We start from the raw sequence: 25,832 nt of genomic DNA, 5'->3' as shown, positions 1-25,832 counted from the left end.
ATAATTGATAATTAGTTACCACTGGGTTTCTCGCCAAATAACATCAATAGAAAACCATGAGTAGGTGTCATATGTGCTTTGACATACAGAACACACATGAGCGGTCCTTGATTTCTGTGTGAACTGATTTACCAGTCGGACTTTCTCTGTATCTGGCTCTGTTCCTGTGCTTCCACAAAAGTCGTCTACAGTGTCAAACTCTCGTAAAAATCTATAAAATAGCCACACTGTTGTATAGACCCCGTGCAGCTGACATCAGCGGGTCACTTGACACATGTCAGTAGTCCTCGCTGGACGGCAAAACAAACCACCACCACGTTGTGACAACACTGCCAACACCTTGCATTTTCGTCTCTATTCACCTCGAACACAACATCCAAAACATGGTAATCTCATGCTCAGCATATGAATGTACCAATCGACAAGGAAAGAAAGAAGGCATTTCATTTTATCGCTTCCCAAAAGACCCATAAAGGCGAGCGAGATGTGTGGCTGCAGTGAAGAGACAAAACTGGCAACCGAGTGCCACCGGCAGAATTTGCAGCGAACACTTCCCAAACAGTTAGTTTTTTGAGCCCAAGCTATTGTATTGAACTGCAACAGGCCTGAAATGAAAGACTGATTCAAGGCCACTGGCCCGAAGGTCCACTAGCCCGAATTTTGAACATTATGACATACGGGCTACGTGCCTAAATAAAACTGATGTAAATTCTACAGCGTGTGCGGAACACGATAAACTTGTGACATATCCGGTGCTCCAGCGCAGGCAGCGGTGCCTGACAGCCTGCGTGCCCCGTGTTCGCTCACCTGCACGGGGCTGAAAGCGTACGCTCCCTCTGCCACCGCTGGTTGCAATTTCAGGGAAACTCGCTTCTTCCTGGTTGGGATTGTTTCAATTTCAATTCAAAAACGTTTGTCAATGCAGCCTAGGCCTAGGGCCTACTAGTTTTTCTGTAATAGATTGTTAGGGTTAGCTAGCTTATGCTAAATTCCACTCACCTTCAACACGATTAAAGGAAGTGGCTTATTCGGCACTTTACACAGCTGGACTCCACTAACCCATCCTGATACGAAATGACTATAGGTAGAGGGCCGTATTCCCGTATTTTGGACGGTGTATTTTGAAATGTGGACGGGCATTTTCGAGTGCAGGGACGGGGTCATTTTATTTATGAATCTTTGAGAAAAAAAAGGGAATATTATCATTAAATCGGGCCGGGAAGCGTTTGACAATAGTCCGCTGTTTAGTCTGCAAAATTTGTGTGCTTGGCTCTGATTGGCTGCCGAGCCGTGGTCCGGAGAATGCCGAAGCTACTCGTTTTTCCGCGCACTTTAACAGAATTCCATTGAAACCTCATTAAATTGACGAAGATCATCGAAACTAAGTGAGGCACGCTGGATTTGCCATAGCGCCGTCTGGTTTGAATTACGGCACTCGTTTACGGCGCACAGCATAACGTCAGCCGGCGCACGGCGTTAACAGCGCCGCTTTATTTTGTAAAAGCGTCGGAAAATACGCCGCGATACATCGCTCGAGTGTTATCATATTGGATCTCCATAAATTTACAGAAAAGTACTTTTTATTAGTCCGGAGAATGCCGAAGCTACTCTTATTTCGCCAAGTCGGCCCCCGACCAAATCCTATTTAAAAGCCTGCCAGTGAAGTAGGGCTGACTATTCACCAAGTAATTGTACAGGTCGTGGTAGGCGAAGTCGGGGCTGTCTGATCGACGGAAATCTTGGATCGACGTGAACAAACTTGCAGGCAAATGATAGGGATCCTGCACACCGACAAGTGAACTTTTGACCACATATTGATTCTTTAACTCTCCATCTAAATGTTCTACATACTTAGATAATGTCGGGTTGGCTGAATCACCGCTCATTTTGGATCGATTCAGTGTAGTTCGTATCACGTCCAGTATACGCACGCGTTTGTTTTGCCGTCCAGCGTTAAATGTAACCAAACAGTCATCACGTGACTGCACAAGGTCTATAGGCCGCAGGGTTCAAAGCGTGTGAAAAGTAGTAGCTTATAGTCCAAAGTTTACGGTAAACTGTTATAGAAAAGCGGTTCCAAATGACATTTTGGAATATCATGGCACAATCTGGGGCTAATGGTGATTATGTTGGCGATGATCATGATTAGGGCTAGAGCTGGGTTGAAAAAATCGATTTTCCGATTTTTAATCAATTTGCATATTAATGACCAACTATCAATTCGTAGGTCCAAAGATCGATTTAAAAAATATATATATATATATATATATATATATATATATATATATATATTGAAAAATGCTCAACGTTTAAATTTTATACTTCCAGTTTCAGTACTGGCAGTGTGTGAGCAGTTTTAAAATAAAAATGCTTTTGGTAGCAACCGCTTTTGGGTGAATTCTTAATTATTTTCAAGCATAATAATAATGCACTGGTTAGTGTCCCAGTAGGAATCCACTGTTGCAGATGTAGTCACCTCAATGATGTCCTCCATTTATTGTCCTGAATTATCTTTCTTGAAGGTAGATTGACCCTTAACCTTTTCATCAGTCTTCTAGCCATCAGTAACTACCAATACTTGTAAGATTTGCTGTGTAATATTGATATAATACTAGTTTTAATATGTTGCTTCTCTACACAGTCATGAAGTGAAGGAAACGGTTCAAATACATTTTTCATTTTTAATAACATTAACCCCCGGATCGAATCCAAATCTGATCGAATCGGAAATCAGATCAAAATCGAATCGGATGGAATCTGAGAAAATCGGGAAAAAACGATTTTGAAACGTAAAAATCGGAATCGAATCGATTCTGAAATTTGAATCGAAACCCAGCTCTAGCTACAACTAACTATTATTGTGCTAATGCTAACTGATTAATTGTTTATTCATTCATTCATCAATTACTAGTTTAGATTGCATAAGGCTTGTGAATCAGAGATTTTGATTTGATACGTTTGATCCAGGTGTAGCACAAATGATGTCACTTGAGGTGGAGAATATTTACAGCTCAAATATTTATTCATGTCAGTATGATGTAATTCTCATGACATGTGTTTAGAGTCTGTTTAGTCGATAGCAATTATTCAATGAATTAATTTTCTCACTTGATAAGGCCGCAGTTATATTATTACTTGGTTTATGGATTTTTAAATGAAATAAATTGAACATGCAGACAAAATATAAATATAATTTCCATTTCAAAAGATTTTTTCTTCCGGGTTTGCCCAAAACGAACCACGGGAGGAGAGGGGGGGAACACGGCGCGCAGGTGAGTGAGTGAAACAGTAGATTTAGCGTGTTTTGCATTGGTGGAACTGACGCTTCTAAGTGTGCACCCTTAGTCACGTCAAAACGCGCTGGAGAAAATGTGGTAAACAGGTTTAAAATGTGTATTTGCGATTAAAGGAATTGGCGCTGCGCGCAGCAGACAGAGGAAAGGGCGCACGCGCTCTTGCCGGGACCGCGCACAGGGACGGACCCGCTCCGTCACAGACTCCCGCAGGATTTTGACGAAAAATTGCTTCACACGCTCTGATCTTTTGACTTAACCCTTCGGGGTCGACGCCCGCACCGGTGCGTTTTGATACATGGTCTGCTTTGAGCATGAAAACTAAGTGACGTAGACGGCTGCCATCGACGTCATGAGGAAGCGGAGACCTGACGCTACGTCTGAGTATTTTTTTTGTGTAAATCGATGATTATGATCATTTCAATTCCATTAAAAATGTGCGGAAGAATATGCGTATGTAAACATTCAGTCACATGACAATTAGTCAAAGAGAGAACGAACAAGAGGATTCTCTGCTGTTTTTGAATAGTTTTGAAGAGTTTTAGTATTTCAAGTATTTTATTATCAGTAGAATAGTTGTTGTGAAGCAAAATGAGGCACACACTTCATGTTGATCAAGTTTAGACCTGGTTTAGACTTGCTTTAGTCCTGGTTTAGACCTGATTCAGACCTGGTTTAGACCTGATTCAGACCTGGTTTAGTCCTGGTTTAGACCTGGTTTAGTCCTTGTTTAGACCTGGTTTAGTCCTTGTTTAGACCTGGTTTAGTCCTGGTTTAGACCTGGGTTGGACCTGGTTTAGAGTTCCTTCTGAACATCACTCACATGGAAGTGCAAGGCCTGTGATGTGGCTCTCTGTGTCATTTTGGACAGAAACTGTTGTAGCACAAATAGAAAAACGCCTGTGGATTCACCTACTTTTTTATTGTAAATAGTGGTTTATTGCTTGTATATATCACAAGAATACTTTTATTTGTTCATATTTGCACCTTGTGGTTCAGTTTGAACCTTTTTTAAATGCTTGTTTGAGCATGTTTGAGGGTTTTACAATAAAACATTTTTCTAGACAGACTTGTGTGGTTTCAGTGTGTGTTAAGGTCCAGTATGTTGAAATAGTATGTCAAATTGAAAAACTAACTAACAGATCATATAGGTGAGGTTGTGCTGAAAAAAAAAAAAACCCAACATTGGTCTGGTAAACATTTCTTAATGTAGTATATCAGGGCAAAATTGAAGGTACCCAAAAACGGCCAAAAAAGCTCCGGACCCCGAAGGGTTAATACCGCTTTTTATATTTCATTTAATGCTGTTTTGCGGTGTCGGCGGTACTTTATAAAAAAAGGATAATTTATTTTATTTATATTGTAGAAATCAATAATCTAAGAGTGGCAAATCCATAAACCAAGTAATAAAATAACCACGGCCTAAGTGGCAATTAATCAATGAACCTGTCAGCCCTAATCAAAATGATGCAAAATGTGGCACACATGATTGTCTTGTTTTTATTGTCCCATCCCTTCCAGAGCAGACTTCACGTCTCGTAAAATACAGGAAAAGACTAGTGTTGGTGGACCTGGCACGTGATGTCCACATCTCAGTCCAACTGGAGGTCCACAAAGAAAATCGTTGTCTTGTCTGATGTTTCTTTTCCTTTTCACACGTCTCAAATGTGCAGTATATGTCCTATTTATCAAGTGGATGTATAAAGGCACAAGTAAATATTCTCTCTGCCTCTCTGATTCTTTGTGTAAGTTCATTACATGTTTTAGTCTTCCAAGTCTCCACATACTCTGAGATAAACTGCACCAGTAGAATCCGTAAACTTGGTTTCTGATACTTGTGTTTCCAGAGCCGTCGCCACAGATCAGTGTGACGTTTCTGTACTGGGGTCTCTGTCAGAATGATTGCAGGCGGGTGAATTAGTGGTGCCTGTGTTTACCTAAAGCACCTCTTTGTCCCGTACAATGTGTGCGTCTTGACCTCCTTAGGCTGACTTCTAAAGGGAAGCAGCTGGAGCAGGCTTTTAAGACTCACCCTGGCCCACTGTCTGCCATTCTCTTGTCCCTGTGTGTTTGTGACCTGGTTAGCTTTATGGACATTTACCATGCATGGCTTCCCCCAGAACTACAGCCCACGGCCCCCACCCAGCGCTCAGCCAGGAAAACATATGCTACATGTCACAGTTAGAGGAGCGAGACCCCATCTTTAACATTGTTTAAAGCTGATAGCCGAGTGGGCCTGCGAACGCAAGACGAGGACAACAGCATTAGGACATCACAATGTCTCTGAGGACTTTATTCGCTTTCTTATAATTCCCAAACCACATTTCAACTAGTGCTGTGCTCAATTTTCGAACCTCAGATTCAGGAGGTGGAACACTGGACCAGCTCTATACCCTCCATCGGGTGCTCGAGGGTTCATGGGAGTTTGCCCAACCAGTCCGCATGTGCTTTGTGGATCTGGAGAAGGCTTTCGACCGTGTCCCTCAAGGTGTCCTTTGCGGGGTGCTCCGGGAGTACGGGTTCCGGGGCCCTTTGCTCAGGGCTGTCCGGTCCCTGTATGACCGGAGCAGGAGCTGTGTTCGCATTGCCGGCAGTAAGTCAGACCTGTTCCCAGTGTATGTTGGACTCCGCCAGGGCTGCCCTTTGTCACCGGTTCTGTTCATAATTTTCATGGACAGAATTTCTAGGCGCAGTCAGGGGTCGGAGGGTGTCCAGTTTGGGGACCACAGGATTCCATCCCTGCTGTTTGCAGACGATGTTGTCCTGATGGCTCCATCAAACCTGCAACACCAGACCTGCAACATGCACTGGGACGGTTTGCAGCCGAGTGTCAAGCGGATGGGATGAGAATCAGCACCTCCAAATCCGAGGCCATGGTTCTTGACCGGAAAAAGGTGGCTTGCCCTCTTCAGGTGGGTGGGGTGTCCATGCCCCAAGTGGAGGAGTTCAAGTATCTCGGGGTCTTGTTCACGAGTGAGGGAAGGATGGAGCGTGAGATCGAGAGGCGGATCGGTGCAGCGGCTGCAGTGATTCAGTCGCTGCATCGGACCGTTGTGGTAAAGAGGGAGCTGAGCCGAAAGGCAAAGCTCTCTATTTACCGGTCGGTCTACGTTCCTACCCTCACCTATGGTCATGAGCTTTGGGTAGTGACCGAAAGAACAAGATTGCGGATACAAGCGGTCGAAATGAGTTTCCTCCGCCGTGTGGCTGGGCGCTCCCTTAGAGATAGGGTGAGGAGCTCGGCCACACGGGGGGAGCTCGGAGTAGAGCCGCTGCTCCTCCACGTCGAGAGGAGCCAGCTGAGGTGGCTCGGGGGCATCTGTTCCGGATGCCTCCTGGGCGCCTCCCTCTGAGGTGTTTTAGGCATGTCCCACCGGGAAGAGGCCCCGGGGAAGACCCAGGACACGCTGGAGAGACTGTCTCTCGGCTGGCCTGGGAACGCCTCGGGATCCCCCCGAAGGAGTTAGAGGAAGTATCTGGGGAGAAGGAAGTCTGGGAGTCCCTGCTCAGACTGCTGCCCCAGCGACCCGGCCCCGGATAAAGCGGCAGAAAATGGACTGATGGATGGATGGATGGATGGATGGATACATCATAACAGACGTCTTGACAATACGTATATTGATACAGAGATGCGTATCGTGATACTTTTAAACAACATAAATTATAAATTACACCCACAGTCTGAGGAGCTGAACATGTGACTTCATCATAGGACAGTTGTATTCTGATATTGAGGACAGTGTGAACATGAAATTCTAATAAATTTTGTTATTCTACTTAATCAAAACATAATTTTGTTAACCCTTTTTACACCGGTTTTAAGGAAAATCATGAATAAGGACGCATATCGTATCAAGTTCTCTGTATCAGCCACCCAGTACAAAAAGAATGTGTCTCATATTCTCTGGCTCAGTTTGTGTTTGCTCTGTGAATCACTGCATTATTTTGACAGTTATCTAAAGCCAGTCACTGTAGTATTTGGAATGTCTCGAGGTGGATGTGTGTGAGCTCACAAAGGTGTGTCGTGTGTCCACATCCGCTGGAGCAAAAGCAACAACCCCCTCATTCCTCCCGCCCCCCTCATTTCCTCATCATTCCCTCCCCCCTCATTCCCTCCCTCCCCCCTCATTCCCTCATCCCTCCCTCCCTCATTCCCTCCCCCTCATTCCCTCCCTCCCCCCTCATTCCCTCCCTCCCGTTGCAAATCTCTGAAACTTAGATTAAGTTTGATCATTGCTGCCAGTGTGGAATTTGGTGATGCATGCTGCGATATTATGACATGTGCACAAGCTCTATTGCTATATTGGATCTGATGGCCCTATTGGCCAGTCCATTGGTACTACAGCACTAAAATCCTTGGCAGCCCAGTGTATTTGACCCATTGAGTGCAATGCAAAAACAAACTTTTCCAACTGACAGGGACATGCAGCTTTCAAAACGGTCAGACTTTGTGGTGATTTTTACACATACATTTTTTTCCCTTTAAAACGGCTTTCTAATCTTTAGCTTCGGCTCGTTCGCACCGTTCCGCTCTTGGAACTCAAGCTCTCATGTGGAAAACGAGAATGCGTCACTTCAGGGCTCTACAGCAACAGATGTACCTAGCTGCTAAAGTCTAATCTGGCGACATGTGCTAATGAGCACGGCCCATTGATTTGAATTAAGCGCCATTTTGCAGCCCCGAGGCTCCCTCACTCCCTCCTCACTCCCTTCTCCCCCGCCTGCTGAGGTTGCTGCTGGCAGTAGGGCCTAAATAATGAAGTGCACTTCCCTCTCCTCACAGACATCAGCTCTGCTCCTGCATATGTGTTTGGTACACTCCACTGTGACACACAAAGCATGGTGCAAAGTGTAATTGTGTAACTGTGACTGACGTCTGTGCTTGTCCAAACATGTCATGAGGGGAGCTGTGGGCGGACTTACACAAGAGTGAAGCAGCAGGTTTGATGCAACGCCACAGGTCCTCAAATCTGGTTGGCATAGTATTTAGCAGAATCCTTTGGGTTCAATTCCCAGGCCAGAGCTTTGCAGGTATGTCCTGTGTCTGCACAGTAGCAAAGGAGAGTCTGAATGTGAGATGACCCTGGTTAAATAATGGTCAGTTGCATTTTGGTATGAACCGTGTGCACACGGTTCCTCCTGGCACAGGGAAAACCCGCTCCTCTGCTTCTCTCTGCTTGTCACAGCTCACAGTGAAGCCCCTCCTCCAGCACCTGGCTAAAAATAGCCCACAGTGTGAGTGAGGTTGAGGCTGAGGCCGGGCTCTGCAGCACACAGACCGCCTGATGTCACACCCCTCTCCCTCTGTGTGTGTCCGCGTGTGTGTGGGCGTGTGTGTGGGCATGTGCACGTGCGCTCAGACCACCGCTGCTTTTCGGTACATCTCGACATACAACAGGACTCAGAGGAGGACATGCTTGAGTGGGTCTGGGATACTGTCATAAGCTGAAGGAGTCTGTGTTGGCTTCAGTTTTCTTCACCAACGGAAAGTTTTAAAGTGGTCAGAATACACAACACACACGAAGCTATTCAAATATCCCCCTTTCGCCTCTGTTGCTCGGCACAAGTGTAACGTTGAGAATGTAAAGAGTGTTTACAGAAAAGCACAGGTTAGATTTGTGTTTTAGGAGTGCTTTGTGTCCAGCAGCAGCACCTCAGACAAGCAAGAGGAATGCTACAGTGTTAGCATGCGGCTAACATGAAGGTGCTGATGAAAAAGGATTGTGTTGCCACATTTGAGAATTTTCACTTGGCCTGTCGTAAAGTTAAAGGTGGAATGGACGATTTTTTCAGCAAATTTTGTATCATATTTCCTCGTGGCGTGGATAAATCATTTGTCCTGCCACGTATCATTCACAAAACGCACCTACCGCTCACCTGCAGCCGCATGCGGTTCCTCCTCACGTTTCCGCGTGCCTAAGCGCATGGATCTATCATAATATAGTTCCCTCAGTGTACGGGGCAAAATGAAGACGGAGAAAGACAGTTTGAGCTGACGCAGAAGTGGACAGAAATCTACGGGAGACGAGAGATGCCATGCGCTCCGTTGCGCTAATAAACAAACGCACGTGTGTGTTGTATCAGTCCGCACGAAGGAGTGCGCATGTGCACTTCCGCCTGCGTTCTCAAATCGCCGAAAAATCGTCCATACCGCCTTTAAACCACTGGAGATTTTAAACTTGCCGAATTAAAAACTATTTTGACACTTTATAGTCTATAAATGTTTTTACCTGTAGCGACTCAGCAGCTTATTGAGTTGTTTCACGGCTTTTCTTTACTTTTTATATTGTATTTGTCAATGTATCTCTTAGCCTTAAGGGGCTTCCACACCGCCGCGGCCGAAGCGTCCAGTTTACATTCAAAGTATATAGTAAACGCGCGTCGAGCACGTAGTGCGTTATCCATTGTGCGATTTCTTCGTTTGTGCGGCGGGATTGGTGCGTTTTCTTACGCTCTCGACGCTTTGAGCGCACGTATGATGCGGCCGATGAGGCTTGCGCAACGCGCTCAGATATGTCCAGGTCTCTGCAGCAGAAGCGCCGCAGCAGCCAATCAGAGCTGACGCTCCAGTGACGTACGTACGTATTTCCCCTCGCATTTCCGGTATTCCCCGTGGAATTCCCCAAGAAGCGCCACTTTTTCCTTGTCAACAATGGCAGACGAACGATTGATTGTGGCCGTGTGTGGGAGAAAGGAGCTGTACGATGTATTCACGGTGGAATACAGAGACAGAAACAAACCAAAAACGCGAAAACAACACTCTCGATATCTGCAATTTTACACAATGAAAGGCCACACAGACAACAACTCCACTGCTCATGCGACAACACCTCTACTGCGCATGTGCACAAAGAGCTCGAGCGTGCCGTACGCGCGCCTGTGTATAGTGCCCGGAGCATCGAGAGCGCACGTCTGGTGCGTAAACCTTTCAAATGTACACGCCCTGAAATTCTGCGTCGGGCGCGATTAGGCGTCTGCGGTCTGTACGTAGCTTTAAGCATTTGTAGCTTGTAATGTAAAGTTGTTGACATTAAACCTGAGCTCTTTTGTGGATTTCCCCAGCTTTAGATCCTGTCTACCTCTTCCTGGGGGTATTTTAAGGACTTTTGCTCATTCAAAAAGTTAATGGCAATGTCAAGATCATCTCCGCTCTGAAACCCATGGATACAGGTTGACTGTAACTCCAACACTGTTTTGTTGATCTCCTTCAGAAAATCAATGGGTTTCAATGGGTTTTGTCCTTGTAATAAAAACTTTAAAATTATTCATAGAAAAATACTTGCATAACTTCTACTGTGAATCATGCTCTGAACGATTGAGAGATTATACCAAGGTATGTTAATAAGCCTATCAGCATGACAGGTTTGATTCCTTTTTATTCTTTTCATTCTAGTTGAGACCGCTTTCCTTAAGTCCATGCGTGTTTTACAGTGACATAACATGGTGTCTCCTGGAGAACCGGTCTCACTGCAAACACTCACATTATTTGACTCTTAAAGAGACATTCTGCTGAGTCACTTTAATGAGCTTTTAACCTTGGTACAACAGTATTTCCTCATTAGTTTACTCGAGTTGTATTTGGCGTCCTGCAGCTGAGGCAGAACACATTTGTCTCGGCCTACCCCATATCCCGCCCACATCCCTGTTCAGACTCTGAGCGATAAATGAAATGTAGCCGCAAAATAAATGTAAACGACAAATTGCTGCTGTGGTTTTGAACATGAAGTCAATGAATCTGTTTCTATCACTAGATCAAAATGTATTAATAGTACAGTAGTACCTGCCCAATATTTTGCTGATCAAAAGTTCTGCGTAGAAGTCATTGTTGGACACAGAAGATTGGTCATTTTCACTTTTATTAAGAGTTCTAAACTGCGAGCGGCGTGCTGTCTGAAGACCTGTAGCGGTGAAAGTGTGCGCCGGAGGATTGAGGTCAGCGAGAAGGCCACTGCATTCAGGATCATCAGCAGGTTTTGTCTTAACCCGATTTGTCCCGAGGAGCTGAATCAACTGTGTCCCTAGGATTACAAGGATGACATTGAAGAAGAGTTTAGAGCCAGAGCGTCCACCGCACCAGACACACACCGCCTCTCTGCGTCTCCACGGCTGGATTTGGTGCTGTGTAGGAGCTGACCGGGGCTACGGTAACTTCAGCAGGGCCGGCTGGATACTGCACGGTCCGGACAGTAGCTAGGATCACCTCAGAACAGTGCTGCGTTTGTGTTTATGGGACGGCTGAAATGTCGCGTTCGTCGGGCCGCAAGATTCATCGCAATCGAATCGATTTGAACAGGGGCAATTGGCAAATCGCAAAGGCTGAACATTTTTTATAGTGCCAACACAATTTCCTATTCTGGAAAATAAACAAACTTTGTCAATTCATACGTCTTTTTGTCAAATTCTCCTGGACGCATCTACAATTCTGTTCACATTTTTGTAAGACTTTGAACAGAATCCATTTATCAAAACACAAATAACAAATCTAATTGCAGTGTTTTTCCCAAATATTTCATCTTTGGCGTTTCCACAAGTCCTTGAAAGGGCTTGGATTTGAGTGTGTCGTTTCAAGGTCGGCAAATTTTTTTGAAGTGCTTGAAATTGTAACTGAAGCCCTCTGTCTATCGAGGACAAACTCATTAGTTTGCTTTAGTTGGGCCTTGGGTCATGGTAGCCCACAGGTCGGTTCAATCTTCTGACCGGTACTTACGATGGGAACCCTGCCTAATCAGGCAGGGTTCCCATCGTGGTGGTCGCAAAAAATGGAAATGAAATGAAAAATGAAAAAGCGCTATACTGGCCTTAATGCTTTGGTATTTTTCTGTGACACATGAACACTCGAGTCCAGTTGTGAGGAGCCGGAATAGCGTGCTGTCTGTGTCCTGTACTGTGGTCCATTCTGGTGAAGGCTTGTGGCTAACGACGTGTTTCTCCTGTGTCCCTGTGCAGACCAGAGTCTAGGTGGAGGAGAGAAGCCCAGCATTAGAAGAGGAAAATGAGTGAATTGGATCAGCTACGCCAGGAGGCTGAGCAGCTCAAGAACCAGATCAGAGTAAGTCCTGCTCCTGCTCCACTGCTCCATCACCTCATTTTATTATTTTTCTCTCTACCTAATCCCAACGCTAACATACCCCAATTGTGATGTGATATTATATTGTCAATAGCTGATATAACTGCCAGTAATGTAATTATAAATAGTTCTTGGCAGCTAATTTTATAAACATGGTTTGTAAATTATTTAAGCTACATTTACTGTTATTCTGCCTCTTTATCAGTCACTTTTAAAGGACTTTTGAACTTTTAACCATGTCCTGACGTTGTTCCCTCATACATTCACACTAGTATGATGAATCTTCTCCCACTGAGCCTCAGAAAACACTGATCCAAATGTTTTATGACGTCATAGAACGAGTCTGCCGATGATTTATGGACTTCACAGCACAGGAGATCTCAAAGCTATATAAAAGCATTTCTGCCTCAAATCACGTTCATTGCAACTGCATGCTTACATTAGCATGTCGAGGCAAGCTAGGTTTGTATGTAACTCCCTCCGTTGCCAGTAGATGGTGCACCAGAGGAAATGCCTGACGGAGGAAAAAATATATGTTGCTTTAAGCAAATGCCAAAACATGTCAAAGCAAAGGTACTAGAGCATGTCGTTTTAAGGACAAGAATAAAATAAATAATGAATTATATATGTTTTTGTAGTATATTTGTATAAGACTTATTCCTTTTAAAACCTGTCTACTATTGAAGTGAACTACCCCATAGGAAAAGCTCATTAATATGCGCACGTAGAAAGTAAAATGCGTGAATGCATACCATAAACGCCTCTTCAGACTGAGACATAGATTTTCAAAGTTAGGGGCCAGGGGGGCCCTCTACCTAAAAAAGTTAGGGGCCCCCCAGCAATTTCAGGGGTCCACAAGCGCGTGCGGCGTCATAAGAACAAGATAAATTTGTTGTTTTAAACCTCGTTATTAGCATGTAAAACAATTTAAAGTACTTTTCTCTTTTATTTGATATGAAGGAAGAGCACAAATACTGAATTCCTATAAACCAGAGAGATCATGATCTTTCAATACAGTTTAATTCAATATAATAATGTTTCTTAGATACAAAATAAATACTGTATACAGCATCTGACACAAGGAGATCCGGCATATCCGAGGACACATGAACGCGACGCGAACGCAGCGGCCAATCAGATGCCCGCTCATCGAAATTAGATCACGGACATCGCTCGGCCAATGAGAAGCGAGAAGACTGCGAAGTGGGCATGTCTGTCAAAACGAAACTAAAGCGATGAAAATGCCCCGAATATGGCCAAATTACTAGTTAAATCTTGATTTTTTTTTGAGGAATTTAGATACAGGGGCACGGCGGGCCCCCTCCTAATTCAAACCGCGGGCCCGCCGGAGATTTGACTGCTTACGGGCCCCCGTCTATTTTGCGGCCTGCTCTTTTCACAGCTCAATGCGAGTCCAGTAAACGGATACATCAGGCACTTTACAGTAGCCAATGAGCGCAGACTGGTAATGTTTACATGTGGTTCCATTTCATGAGCTAAGTGCTAACTAAAGTGAACACAGATAAGATTTGTTTAATCCTGCCTCCAAACTATTGTCTGCAGTGAGAATATAATAAGTATGTCTCTGTGTAGTCTCCACACTGATACTTGGATCAAAATAAACCCTCTTTTGTGCTGAAGACAACTTTTACTCTTAAGTCCAGAGCATTCAAATTCACTTTCCCAAGTCATGGCATTATCTCTGACATTTGTGGAGAATATTTTGAGCTTTGTTGAGTGAGACGGATGAGTGGGTGTCCAAACATAGACCAGGAGCAACGCCGCAGGTCGGTGATCAATACTTTCAATCTCTCAGGGGGCTATTGTGACTACCACGCCTTAATCCACCACAAGGTGTTAGTTATTGGGAATATAATGGTAGAGAATCTGAAATGGGCCAATTCAGATCTGAGGGCCAAGAAAAAGGTTTGAGGGCCACAGTTGGCTCCCCGGGCCAGTTTTAACACCCCTGGACTAAATATGAAGGCTTGAAGGCAGAGGCAACTGTTGTTGTGATTTTGGGCCTTACAAAAATAAATTGATTTGATTTGATTTGTTATTGATGGGAATATAGTAAAACATGGTTAAAGCATTCTAGTCGTGTTGTCACAACACTAACAAACTCAATGTTGATGCCAAGGGGGGAAAAATGGATGCCACAAAATCTCACACTTGAACATCCAATGCACTGATGTACTGGTCACACAGTGAACTCCTGGCACTTTTAGCCTCTCTATATTTGTAAATTGACCATGCGATCAATACTTCTAAAGAAAATCTAGACAATTTATGGTATTTATACCTGTTCATAACCATACCTAATGCCCAGACCAGAGGTAGTTTTTCCAAGTAAATATACCCGAGTACTTGTTACATTTACTTTTGAAAATGTTATGTTTCAGAGTAGTTTTCAGATGCTATACTTTCACACTGTACAATATATTACTCAATATGGAGTAACAGTCACTTGTGTAAAAGTGTTTTATTTTGACCATTTGAAATGATTCATTTTGAACATTTGTCTATTCTTTGAAAATAAACTCATGTTTTGTCCTTGCCATTCAGTCAACTTAAAACTATAAATCAGATGCCAGGCAGAGTAGAAGTTTCCCAAAAATGTAATTATTTCAATTGGACAATAGTTTTAAGAGTGGAGACGTTTGGCCACTCCTCCTCCTACAGTACTTGGTACTACTATTATTTTGAAGTAACGGTCACCACAGTCACCACAGTGGTTCTGTGGTGACTGTACAGATGTTCTAATCCTGTCCTTCATCAGGCTCAACTCTTAACTCTCTTGTGTTTCAGGATGCCAGGAAAGCGTGCGCAGATGCCACCCTGTCTCAAGTAAGTCCGCCCACGCACACACATACGCACTCACACACACACACATTCACTCAATCACACACTCACGCACACACACTCACACTCACGCACACACTCGCGCACACACTCACGCACACACTCGCGCACACACTCACGCACACACTCACACACACAAACGCTCACACGCACATGCACACACACAGACACACAGACACGCGCACACACACACACACGCTTTTTCTCACCTGTCCTTCTGAATCCTCCAGATCACGGCCAACATCGACCCTGTGGGCCGGATCCAGATGCGCACCAGACGGACACTGAGAGGGCATCTGGCCAAGATCTACGCCATGCACTGGGGCACAGACTCCAGGTACTGCCACTGCCACTGCGCTGCTGAGGGATTCAGGAAGATTTTACACAAGACAAGGCTAAAATGTTGACAGCTGGGCTTACCTAACTCAAAATCACATGCATGAAGAGGAACTAGGGATGCATACCTAAACCCGCGTTCAGGTTCAAGTCCGGATTCAAATCCAGAGGTTTAGGTTCAGGTCCGGACTCATTAGGTCCGGACCTAAACCATGCCATATTTGCATAATGTTACAACAGCGTAACACAAGCTACTTGGCTCAATTGAAGACACTTGAACAAGGACGACTATCAAACACAAGGCTTAACTGCAGATTGAAATAAACTCAACTTGTCTGCTTTATTCACTGTTTTTTAACAGAGGTTACAACTTACAAATCACAAGCTACTAACTAGCTGCTAAACTATAGCAGCTAGCTTAACAGTTAACACACATCACTTGAACAACTCAAGACTCAACTCAACAACAAGAGCATGTTGATTATTGTTGACAGTCAGTCTGGGTCAAGGGTCAAAGCAGTTGTTTCATCTGATACAATGTTTTGCCTTTTCCACTATTTAATGTTCAGATCCATTGGCATCAAAAGTCAGGTAAAAACCTTCAAACAGACAATACACCAGTGTAAATAATTAAGTCACAGTGTAAAATAACAGAGTTACAAAAACTAGCATAAAAGTCAACTTGAATCACTATAAAGCAAGCAGTATCAAAGTAGAATATGAAAATATTTTACACAACACATCAAAATAATACATCATATTAGCAGCATTAAACACCAGACCATATTTAACAACTGTAGAATACAAATACAAAATACTATTACAAAATATCAACTCCAATTAATGAATGCAGCAATTAAGCAATATTACTTTTACTTTACTTTGTATTTACTTGATGCCAAATACATCACACCACAACACTTAAGTTATTTCATTCATATTTACACCCAGAGGAAAGACCCCACGCTGACCCCGCCCCTTTAACACGCGGCGACGCACACGGTACATTAACAATCACATCACACGCGGCGGCCACAGCTTAAAACAGTTCAAAAAAAGCCAGCGATCTTACCGGCTGCAGCTTCAATGTTCACATGTGTATACACGGTTCTGCGCCGCTCGACACGTACGAGGCGCTCCTGTCTCGCATCTTTAAACTTATTTCGCCAGCTTCAACTTATGCCCGGAAGACGCGTGCGTCCCTAATTATGGTCCGTGTGCGCTATTGACGGCGGCGTATGGCAATGTTTACGTCTTTTCCAGCGCGAATTTCGCGATCAATGGAAGGTTTAAGATGGTCTAGATTCTAGAACAAAAAAGATATAGTATGTCAGTGCTATATTTTATGAGTCCAGAACCGAATCACCGGGGTTTCGTTTTTTTTTACCTGAACCGAAACGTTTTTACAAGTCCAGATCCGGTCCATCGTAGCAGTACGCATCCCTAAGAGGAACCACTTGTGTTAGAACATGACATGTATGACGAGGAACCACTTGTGTTAGAACATGCATGAAGAGGAACCACTTGTGTTAGAACATGTATGATGAGGAACCACTTGTGTTAGAACATGTATGATGAGGAACCACTCGTATTAGAACATGTATGAAGAACCACTTGTGTTAGAACATGTATGATGAGGAACCACTTGTGCTAGAACATGAATGAAGAGGAACCACTTGTGCTAGAACATGAATGAAGAGGAACCACTTGTGCTAGAACATGAATGAAGAGGAACCACTTGTGCTAGAACATATATGAAGAGGAACCACTTGTGTTAGAACATGAATGAAGAGGAACCACTTGTGCTAGAACAGGTATGAAGAGGAACCACTTGTGTTAGAACATGAATGAAGAGGAAACACTTGTGTTAGAACATGTATGAAGAGGAAACACTTGTGTTAGAACATGTATGAAGAGGAACCACTTGTGTTAAAACATGTATGATGAGGAAACACTTGTGTTAGAACATGTATGAAGAGGAAACACTTGTGTTAGAACATGTATGAAGAGGAACCACTTGTGTTAGAACATGTATGATGAGGAACCACTCGTGTTAGAACATGTATGACGAGGAACCACTTGTGTTAGAACATGTAGGACGAGGAACCACTTGTGTTAGAACATGTAGGACGAGGAACCACTTGTGTTAGAACCTGAATGAAGAGGAACCACTTGTGCTAGAACATGAATGAAGAGGAACCACTTGTGTTAGAACTTGTATGAAGAGGAACCACTTGTGTTAGAACTTGTATGAAGAGGAACCACTTGTGTTAGAACTTGTATGAAGAGGAACCACTTGTGTTAGAACATGAATGAAGAGGAACCACCTGTGTTAGAACATGAATGGAGTTGGTTGCAGCTCTAGTAAAAGGTGGTGGCATGTTGTGCACTTATGCCGCAGCTCCAGGAGAATGTAGTTGACTAGTTCTGTCCTAAACATCCATCAAACCCATTTCACCTGGTGATCTTAGTGTAAATGGAGCAGATGTGTTGCTCATCGCATTAACAGGATTGAACTTTGTTGTGTTGACTCGACTGAACAATTGCCACACCCTTAAACGTCTCCATCCCAGCCTGTTGTGTCCAGCACTGGGCTACAGGGTAGCTCACATGGCTCTTACACAGTACTCCTGATGCCCTGTGCTGAAGTGCCTCAGCAGTAGCTTTACCTCTCACCTTTACCCGTCTGTGTGTGCAGGCTTTTGGTCAGTGCCTCCCAGGACGGCAAGCTCATCATTTGGGACAGCTATACCACAAACAAGGTAACTCACATTATGAGTTTATACACACTTTTCACAACTTTCAAAGGACAGAGCAGAGTTCTCTCACAGTAAAACTGACAAACATTAGCATGCTAACAACTCTATAATTAGATGCAGACAGTACACAGCGGCCTCACTTTGACCCTGAGAGCTTATACTATATATCTGTACTGGGGGGAGTAGATATTACTTTATTACATGAACAAAATTGTGTACAGCCTCTTTAAGATGGTGTGAATGTGCATGTTCTATCTATGAAATGTGTGCCATTGATGAATTGAGAGTACTCAAAAGTATTAAAAAAACAAAATAAAAAGTCACTGTCTAAAATGGAGGACGGGTGAGTGCTACAGGCCTACGTGTGATCCAGAGAGACTGCACCTGAAAGGCCAAGTCGGAGAAACATCGTGGCACTTTTAAACCCTCATGGACGAAAGACATGCTGTGTTCCTCAGGTTTGATCAGCAGATGTTTCTCCAAGTGCGTATATCAACTCATTTAAAACGTTAGGTTGATTTGGGTTTTTCATGCCTGATGCAGATGTTTAGAATCCAGAGAAACTGATGGCCCATAAGCTCTGCCAAAATAGATTATTTTCTCCAAATAATGTAATTTAAATTGAGGACAAACCCCCTCACAACCCTGTGTACCAAACAAATAAGAGTGGTCTAGTCTCGTTATGTGCAGGGCCCTTTCACACTAATTATGTAGTGAGTATGTCAATGTTTATAAGGAGAATTTGAAGATGACAAAAGCATAAACTGCATGAACTGAATGTTAGACCCTGTTCAGACAGTGATCTTGTTGCCGTGTCCTCCTGCAGGTCCATGCCATCCCGCTGCGCTCCTCTTGGGTGATGACCTGCGCCTACGCCCCGTCTGGGAACTACGTGGCCTGTGGAGGCCTCGACAACATCTGCTCCATCTACAACCTGAAAACCCGCGAGGGCAACGTGCGCGTGAGCCGTGAGCTGGCCGGACACACAGGTACTCTCTCTGTCTGCTGCAGGTACTCTTTCTGTCTGTCTGCTGCAGGTACTCTCTGTCTGTCTGCTGCAGGTACTCTCTGTCTGTCTGCTGCAGGTACTCTGTCTGCTGCAGGTACTCTCTGTCTGTCTGCTGCAGGTACTCTCTGTCTGTCTGCTGCAGGTACTCTCTGTCTGTCTGCTGCAGGTACTGTCTGTCTGCTGCAGGTACTCTCTGTCTGTCTGCTGCAGGTACTCTGTCTGTCTGCTGCAGGTACTCCGTCTGTCTGTCTGCTGCAGGTACTCTCTGTCTGTCTGCTGCAGGTACTGTCTGCTGCAGGTACTGTCTGCTGCAGGTACTGTCTGCTGCAGGTACTCTGTCTGCTGCAGGTACTCTGTCTGCTGCAGGTACTCTGTCTGCTGCAGGTACTCTGTCTGTCTGTCTGCTGCAGGTACTCTGTCTGTCTGTCTGCTGCAGGTACTCTGTCTGTCTGTCTGCTGCAGGTACTCTGTCTGTCTGCTGCAGGTACTCTCTGTCTGCTGCAGGTACTCTCTCTCTGTCTGCTGCAGGTACTCTCTCTCTGTCTGCAGCAGGTACTCTCTCTCTGTGTCTGCTGCAGGTACTCTCTCTCTGTGTCTGCTGCAGGTGCTCTCTCTGTCTGCTGCAGGTACTTTCTCTGTGCCTGCGGCTAACAACTCAAAGCTAATTAGCTAGGCTCTTACATAAGTAAATGTGAAACAACAGTATTATGCTCAGCGCTGGGACCCAGAGGCAGCGGCACACGGGGCCTCTCCTCAGGACAAACAGCCGGCCCCCCCTCTCTGCACTAGGGCCCTGGAACTATCTGCTCTGGGTGAGGAAAGTGAGCATGACTGTGTACACAGGATAAAGTCTGGACATGCATGTTTGTAAAGGAGTCAGGGTGTTGATGAGGAGCCCTGGACCTCCATGTGTTCCAGCTCTGGGCCTCATTTGATCATTACATGAGTTTAACGTGGCCCAGACTTCCTGATGTGAGGACTGTGAGGACTGTGAGGACTGTGAGGACTGTGAGGACTGTGAGGACTGTGAGGACTGTGAGGACTGTGAGGACTGTGAGGACTGTGAGGACTGAGAGGACTGAGAGGACTGAGAGGACTGAGAGGACTGAGAGGACTGAGAGGACTGAGAGGACTGAGAGGACTGAGAGGACTGAGAGGACTGAGAGGACTGAGAGGGGGGCTGCTGTGCCAGAGTAACCCTCAGTCACATGGGCCACATCCACAAAGAGCATTTATCTGCACCGTCACATGACACAGGAAGTGTGGCAGCTCCTCTCTCCCTCCCTTTCCCCCCTCTCTCTGCTGCACCAGCACACAGTCTACTCATGCTAATGCTAGTGTGTGTGCGTGTGTGCAGGGTACCTGTCCTGCTGTCGCTTTCTGGACGACAACCAGATCGTCACAAGCTCCGGAGACACCACCTGGTGAGTGGAGGAACTGCACTTTTACACAACACCATCCAACATGCATCTAACTCCACAAAGCTCTCACTGTGTACTGTCAGTAGTGTGTGTGCTGTCAGTAGTGTGTGCTGTCAGTAGTGTGCGTTGTCAGTAGTGTGCGTTGTCAGTAGTGTGCGCTGTCAGTAGTGTGCGCTGTCAGTAGTGTGTGCGCTGTCAGTAGTGTGCGCTGTCAGTAGTGTGCGCTGTCAGTAGTGTGTGCGCTGTCAGTAGTGTGTGCGCTGTCAGTAGTGTGTGCGCTGTCAGTAGTGTGTGCGCTGTCAGTAGTGTGCGCGCTGTCAGTAGTGTGCGCGCTGTCAGTAGTGTGCGCGCTGTCAGTAGTGTGTAGTGCAATGTCCAAACTACGGCCCGGGGGCCAAATGTGGCACTCGGACCACTTTTTGTTGGCCCTCCATACTTTTTATTATACAGTTATACCAACCTAATAAGTCTTATCAAAGGTGTTGAGGCTCATCAAAACTATGTCAAATGCTACATTTCGAAAGATTCACTTTGTCATTTGACAAGTTCGACATTGTCGGGTTGTTAGTGGCCCTCTGCCCCGAATAAGTTTCAAAATGAAAAAGTTTGGACCCCCCTGGTGTAGAGTCACTTGTGTGTGCGCGTTACTCTTATTGGGAAAGCTTTATTCATGTGTGCAGCAGGTTGAGGGGCCAGTGTGTGACACAGACTGTGACGTGGTACTCGACAAAGCCACATCTTATCTTAGGTGGTACTTTATAGAGGGTTCACATTTTCATTCAAGAAACAAACTCTCATAGGTATGGCTTTATCTGATTTGAATCACTGCATTTCCTCAAGTTCTCAAAAACAATATTTTATATATATATATTAAATTCACAATTAGATTGTGTCATCTCTGTCCTGCTTTAGTAAGACTGAGTACTTAACAAAAAGTTTGAATAAACTCGGTATATTTCTCTTGCATTAGTGAGAATTGTTTTATTTCATGTAGTAAAATATATATAGATCTCTGCTTTAGAGTGTTAAACAAGTCACTTCTATCACAAACTAATGATTTAAGATGTATTTTAAAATAGTTTACCCTGATTATGTGGCTTTGTGATTATTGTGTAAGTAGTTTCCATAGTATCATATATTGTCATATTTTGATGTAGCAATATATATGTTATATATGATATGTACATGATATAAAATTGTGACGAGCCTAGACATTTGGAAAGATATTGAGCCTCATGTTTCATGAGATCTAGTATTTTGTTTATCTGCACCTCACAGTAACATGTCAAAGACTTGGCTGAGGCTAACGTGTGCTAGCTTTGATTTGCTATTTCCTGTTTATTGACGCACAACACTGACAAGACCCAAAACATCATATTTCCAGTGCATAAAACATCTAACATTATCCATTACATAGAGTTTAAAATGTGGTGCTGAGCAGAAATAAAAGCAGAAACCAGAAGTAGTTTCCCACATCTCACAGTGACATGAACTTACAAAATGTCTGTTTGTGAATTGCTGAGAATGAGCCTCACGATTAAAGAGTTGTGTCCTCTGCCCTCTGCAGCGCCTTGTGGGACATTGAGACGGGCCAGCAGACCACCACGTTTGCGGGCCACACTGGGGACGTGATGAGCCTGTCCCTGGCCCCTGACACAAGGCTGTTTGTGTCAGGAGCCTGCGACGCCTCAGCTAAACTCTGGGACATCAGAGAAGGCATGTGCCGGCAGACCTTCACTGGCCACGAGTCTGACATCAACGCCATCTGTGTAAGTAACACCGGGACGTGTGCGCGGGGGGCACAAGCCGCTACCCACGCCCTCTTTTAGTTCAGATGTAACATTCTGCCAAATCTACCACTTTAATACTACTGTACACTTATGTAAAGTATTTGGGTATCTGTACTGAAGTAAGCTGTGCAGTGGATACTTTTCATTTCCCTGCATTTGAGAGCAGCTATCTGTACTTTCCACTGCACTGAAAAGTAGAAAGTACAGTTCATATGGGGGAGGTTTATTAAGAATTCTCAATCTGTGTGAAATACTTGAATACAAATTTAGTACTTTCATACATAAATGTCTTGACTATGTTCAGGAAATAAATATTGAAAACATTTTTTAATTGTACAAAATAAACTCCAGGATGGGTATGAGGGACACATTTCCTTTTAAAAGCCTCATTGAAAAGGGCCTGACTTTGGACCCAGGGCTAGTCACAAATATTCAGAACTGATTCAGATTACAGTAGAATCTACAGTGTCTTATTGTCCGCTCTAGCTGACAGTTCTGCTCTTGTTCCAGTTCTTCCCCAATGGAAACGCTTTTGCCACGGGATCCGACGACGCCACGTGCCGGCTGTTCGACCTGCGGGCTGACCAGGAGCTCATGGTGTACTCCCACGACAACATCATCTGCGGCATCACCTCGGTGGCTTTCTCCAAGAGCGGCCGTCTTCTGCTGGCCGGCTACGACGACTTCAACTGCAACGTGTGGGACACTCTGAAGGCCGACCGCGCAGGTACAGCTCTGCGGCTAACTTAACAGCCAGATTCTGCTGAACGAGAGCGCCAATGAGTGCTACATGATTCAAGACCACCTACTAGAGCCTGTCAGGGCTAATCCATTTTACAACAGTATAAATGTATCTTATCTAATGCAAATGCTGAGAAAAATGATAAACCATCCTGTATTTACATTGCAATACGTCCCATGAATCGACTTGAAAGTGTAACCTCCACGTCCAGTGTTGTAAAGTGTGTGTGTTGCAGGCGTGCTGGCGGGCCACGATAACCGGGTCAGCTGTTTGGGTGTGACCGATGACGGCATGGCAGTGGCCACAGGCTCCTGGGACAGCTTCCTCAAGATCTGGAACTAGAGTCCAAAGGTACATGTGCTTACGCAACTTTCACCGTCATAATTGGGATTAGTGTGACCAGGAGGGGGCAGTAAGGAGGCACATTTACTCTTACAGAATAAATTAGACTACTCTTTCCTGCCATGAATGATGTGATAGTCCCTTTAATCTGACTTCTTTTGAAATTGTAAGTGTGTATTGTTGTGGTCAGTTCTTTCTCCACTAATGAGCTTGGGGGCGGGTTTGGCCGCTCTTGTGCGCCGCGCTCACACTTCCCCCGTTTGTCTCCGCAGGTCGACCTCTGGACCATTCCAACTTCACAATGTAAAATTTTCTGGCATATCCAATCTTTTCCACCCACCACCATACTGACTCCAGTCATCCCACAAACTATCAAGGGCAAATAATCTCCTCCTTATTTAAAAGAGCACAACAACGTCGTCGTCCCTCCAAAGTCAAAGGAAAAGCGCTGATAGAACGGTGAAGTCAGCCTCCCTCTCTCTCTCCCCCGCTCGCTCACTCACTCACTCACCCCCGCTGATGAGTCAAGGCCGCCCTGCACTGTCCTTCTCCTCCTTCTGACCATCCTTTAGTTTGACAGTTCGCCGAGTGACTGTCCAGCTCTGACCCAGGATCAAAGCTCACTTTAGTGACCAGCTTCTGCGCTCTGGTGTGGAGGCCTCCTCTGGTCCTCGACGCGCCCACACTTTTGTACCTCCTTTTCCAGTGTAGTCATGTCTTTGTTTGCACAAATGAAACGTACATATATAGAATAATGTTAACTAACAAAGCACATGCTGTCTATGATAATGAATGCTCTTTTTGACAAGGCCCACACATAGAAGATTCCGGTGCCCACAGTGTAGAGTGCAGATGACCCGCTTTTCTCTTCTGTCCCCTCGTTCTTTGGGCCGTGGGCGGGACTCTCCGATCCGCTCTTGGAAATGCAGTTACTACTCTGTGAATGACATGTTGTATAAATCAATGTTTGAAAATAATGATCTTGAAACTTTTTAAGTTAAAAACCACAAAAAAAGATTTTGGTTGTCTGCCATGGGTGGGTTATCTCTTAGAATCGCATGCTGTAGAATTGCTTAAAAAGGTGCATATGGAATTCAATTCTTTGATGTTTTTCTTTAAGAAAAAATGTTGATATATCATAAATACTATGATATGGTATTTATATTTTTATTTTTTATTTGTTTGTTTTCCTTGTTCTGGGCTCCTCTGTGCATACATGATCCAACTAAAAAGGCAAAGCTATGCACTTGAGAAGCAGACCCTGCCATTGCCTGGTCCATGGTCGGGAGGGATTCCACAAATGAAGTCCATGTTCAGTTGTACATTCTCACCCGACGCCATGACGGAACAACTTTTCATTCCTTCTGTAGCAAGTCCACTTCCTCTCCAGACCGTTCACTTTGTTTGTCCTGCTCCTTCAGCCGACTGGCAGAAGGCAGGCTGTTGTTCCTCTCCTCTATGCCTCTTTCTTTAGCACTAGTAACATTTTCACTGTTTTTCTCTGCTACATTCTGTACAAACATGTGCTGTAATCGTGCGTTTAGGCCTGGAGTTGGCAAAAATAAAAGTAAATAAATAAAAATGTTAAAATTACTTAAATTCAATTTTCCTTTTCTCTTATGCTCCATTTAACTCCAATAACTGTAGAGCTCTGACCCAACGTTCCCTTTCATTTTTGTATTTAATTTTGAAGTCAGTCAGTGTACAAGCGAACGCTGGATGCAAGATAGAAACTATATTCAAATGTACTGTTATTTAAGATGTAATAAAAGGCAGTTTGAGACGACCCTGTGTCGAGTGTGATTCTCCGGCTCCACACGCGCTCCAATGTGACCTGTAATTCTGTTCAAATGAAATAAACACTTTCTTATCCACACTCAAGCCCCTACATTTGTGTGTCCTCTGTCCAGCACCGCCTTGGAGCCAACAATGACCAAGTACTAAAACATATGTGATGTAGAAAGTTTTTTCCATGAAATGTGAATATAATACGTGAATGATGAACCCTAGAAAGTACAACACATTCTGGAATGGAAGCAACTGAAGGCTTTGCAGAAGAAATAAGCCACAATTTTGAATTCTTAGGTTTGAAATGTCAGTTTGCTTCTCTAGTGAAAAGGATGAGGGGGAAAGCGGATGTTTTCTGCCTAAAACAAAATCGAGATCAATTTAAAAACCATTGTAGGTTTTTTTTCTGTGTGGAGTTTGCAT

General features: G+C 44.4%; 1 protein-coding gene across 3 annotated transcripts in view; it reads left to right on the top strand.

Annotated features, from left to right (window-relative positions):
- The window catches only part of gnb1a (guanine nucleotide binding protein (G protein), beta polypeptide 1a), a 35,406-nt gene extending 9,909 nt beyond the window's left edge, over nucleotides 1–25,497 (top strand). Inside the window, exons 1-11 of one of the 3 annotated variants that reach the window (XM_072449305.1) lie at nucleotides 11,325–11,437; nucleotides 12,245–12,342; nucleotides 15,169–15,207; nucleotides 15,453–15,559; nucleotides 18,257–18,320; nucleotides 19,144–19,306; nucleotides 20,684–20,750; nucleotides 22,315–22,516; nucleotides 23,048–23,264; nucleotides 23,515–23,632; nucleotides 23,897–25,497. In XM_072449305.1, coding sequence (XP_072305406.1) covers nucleotides 12,286–12,342; nucleotides 15,169–15,207; nucleotides 15,453–15,559; nucleotides 18,257–18,320; nucleotides 19,144–19,306; nucleotides 20,684–20,750; nucleotides 22,315–22,516; nucleotides 23,048–23,264; nucleotides 23,515–23,621 — 1,023 coding nt within the window. In that variant the 5' untranslated portion in view covers nucleotides 11,325–11,437; nucleotides 12,245–12,285 and the 3' untranslated portion in view covers nucleotides 23,622–23,632; nucleotides 23,897–25,497. Of the gene's footprint in view, nucleotides 1–11,324; nucleotides 11,438–12,239; nucleotides 12,343–15,168; nucleotides 15,208–15,452; nucleotides 15,560–18,256; nucleotides 18,321–19,143; nucleotides 19,307–20,683; nucleotides 20,751–22,314; nucleotides 22,517–23,047; nucleotides 23,265–23,514; nucleotides 23,633–23,896 lie in introns of those variants that run through there. The other 2 variants (XM_072449306.1, XM_072449304.1) reach the window with 2 other exon arrangements.
- The last annotated feature ends 335 nt before the right edge of the window (nucleotides 25,498–25,832 follow it).

Source organism: Eucyclogobius newberryi, unplaced genomic scaffold (genome assembly GCF_026437365.1).
Source record: "Eucyclogobius newberryi isolate DKJ021-1_F unplaced genomic scaffold, fEucNew1.0.hap1 SCAF_17, whole genome shotgun sequence".
NCBI classification, from domain to species: domain Eukaryota; kingdom Metazoa; phylum Chordata; class Actinopteri; order Gobiiformes; family Gobiidae; genus Eucyclogobius; species Eucyclogobius newberryi.
The sequence above is the reverse complement of the archived record's forward strand: the minus strand, read 5'-3'. Positions and strand labels throughout refer to the sequence as shown.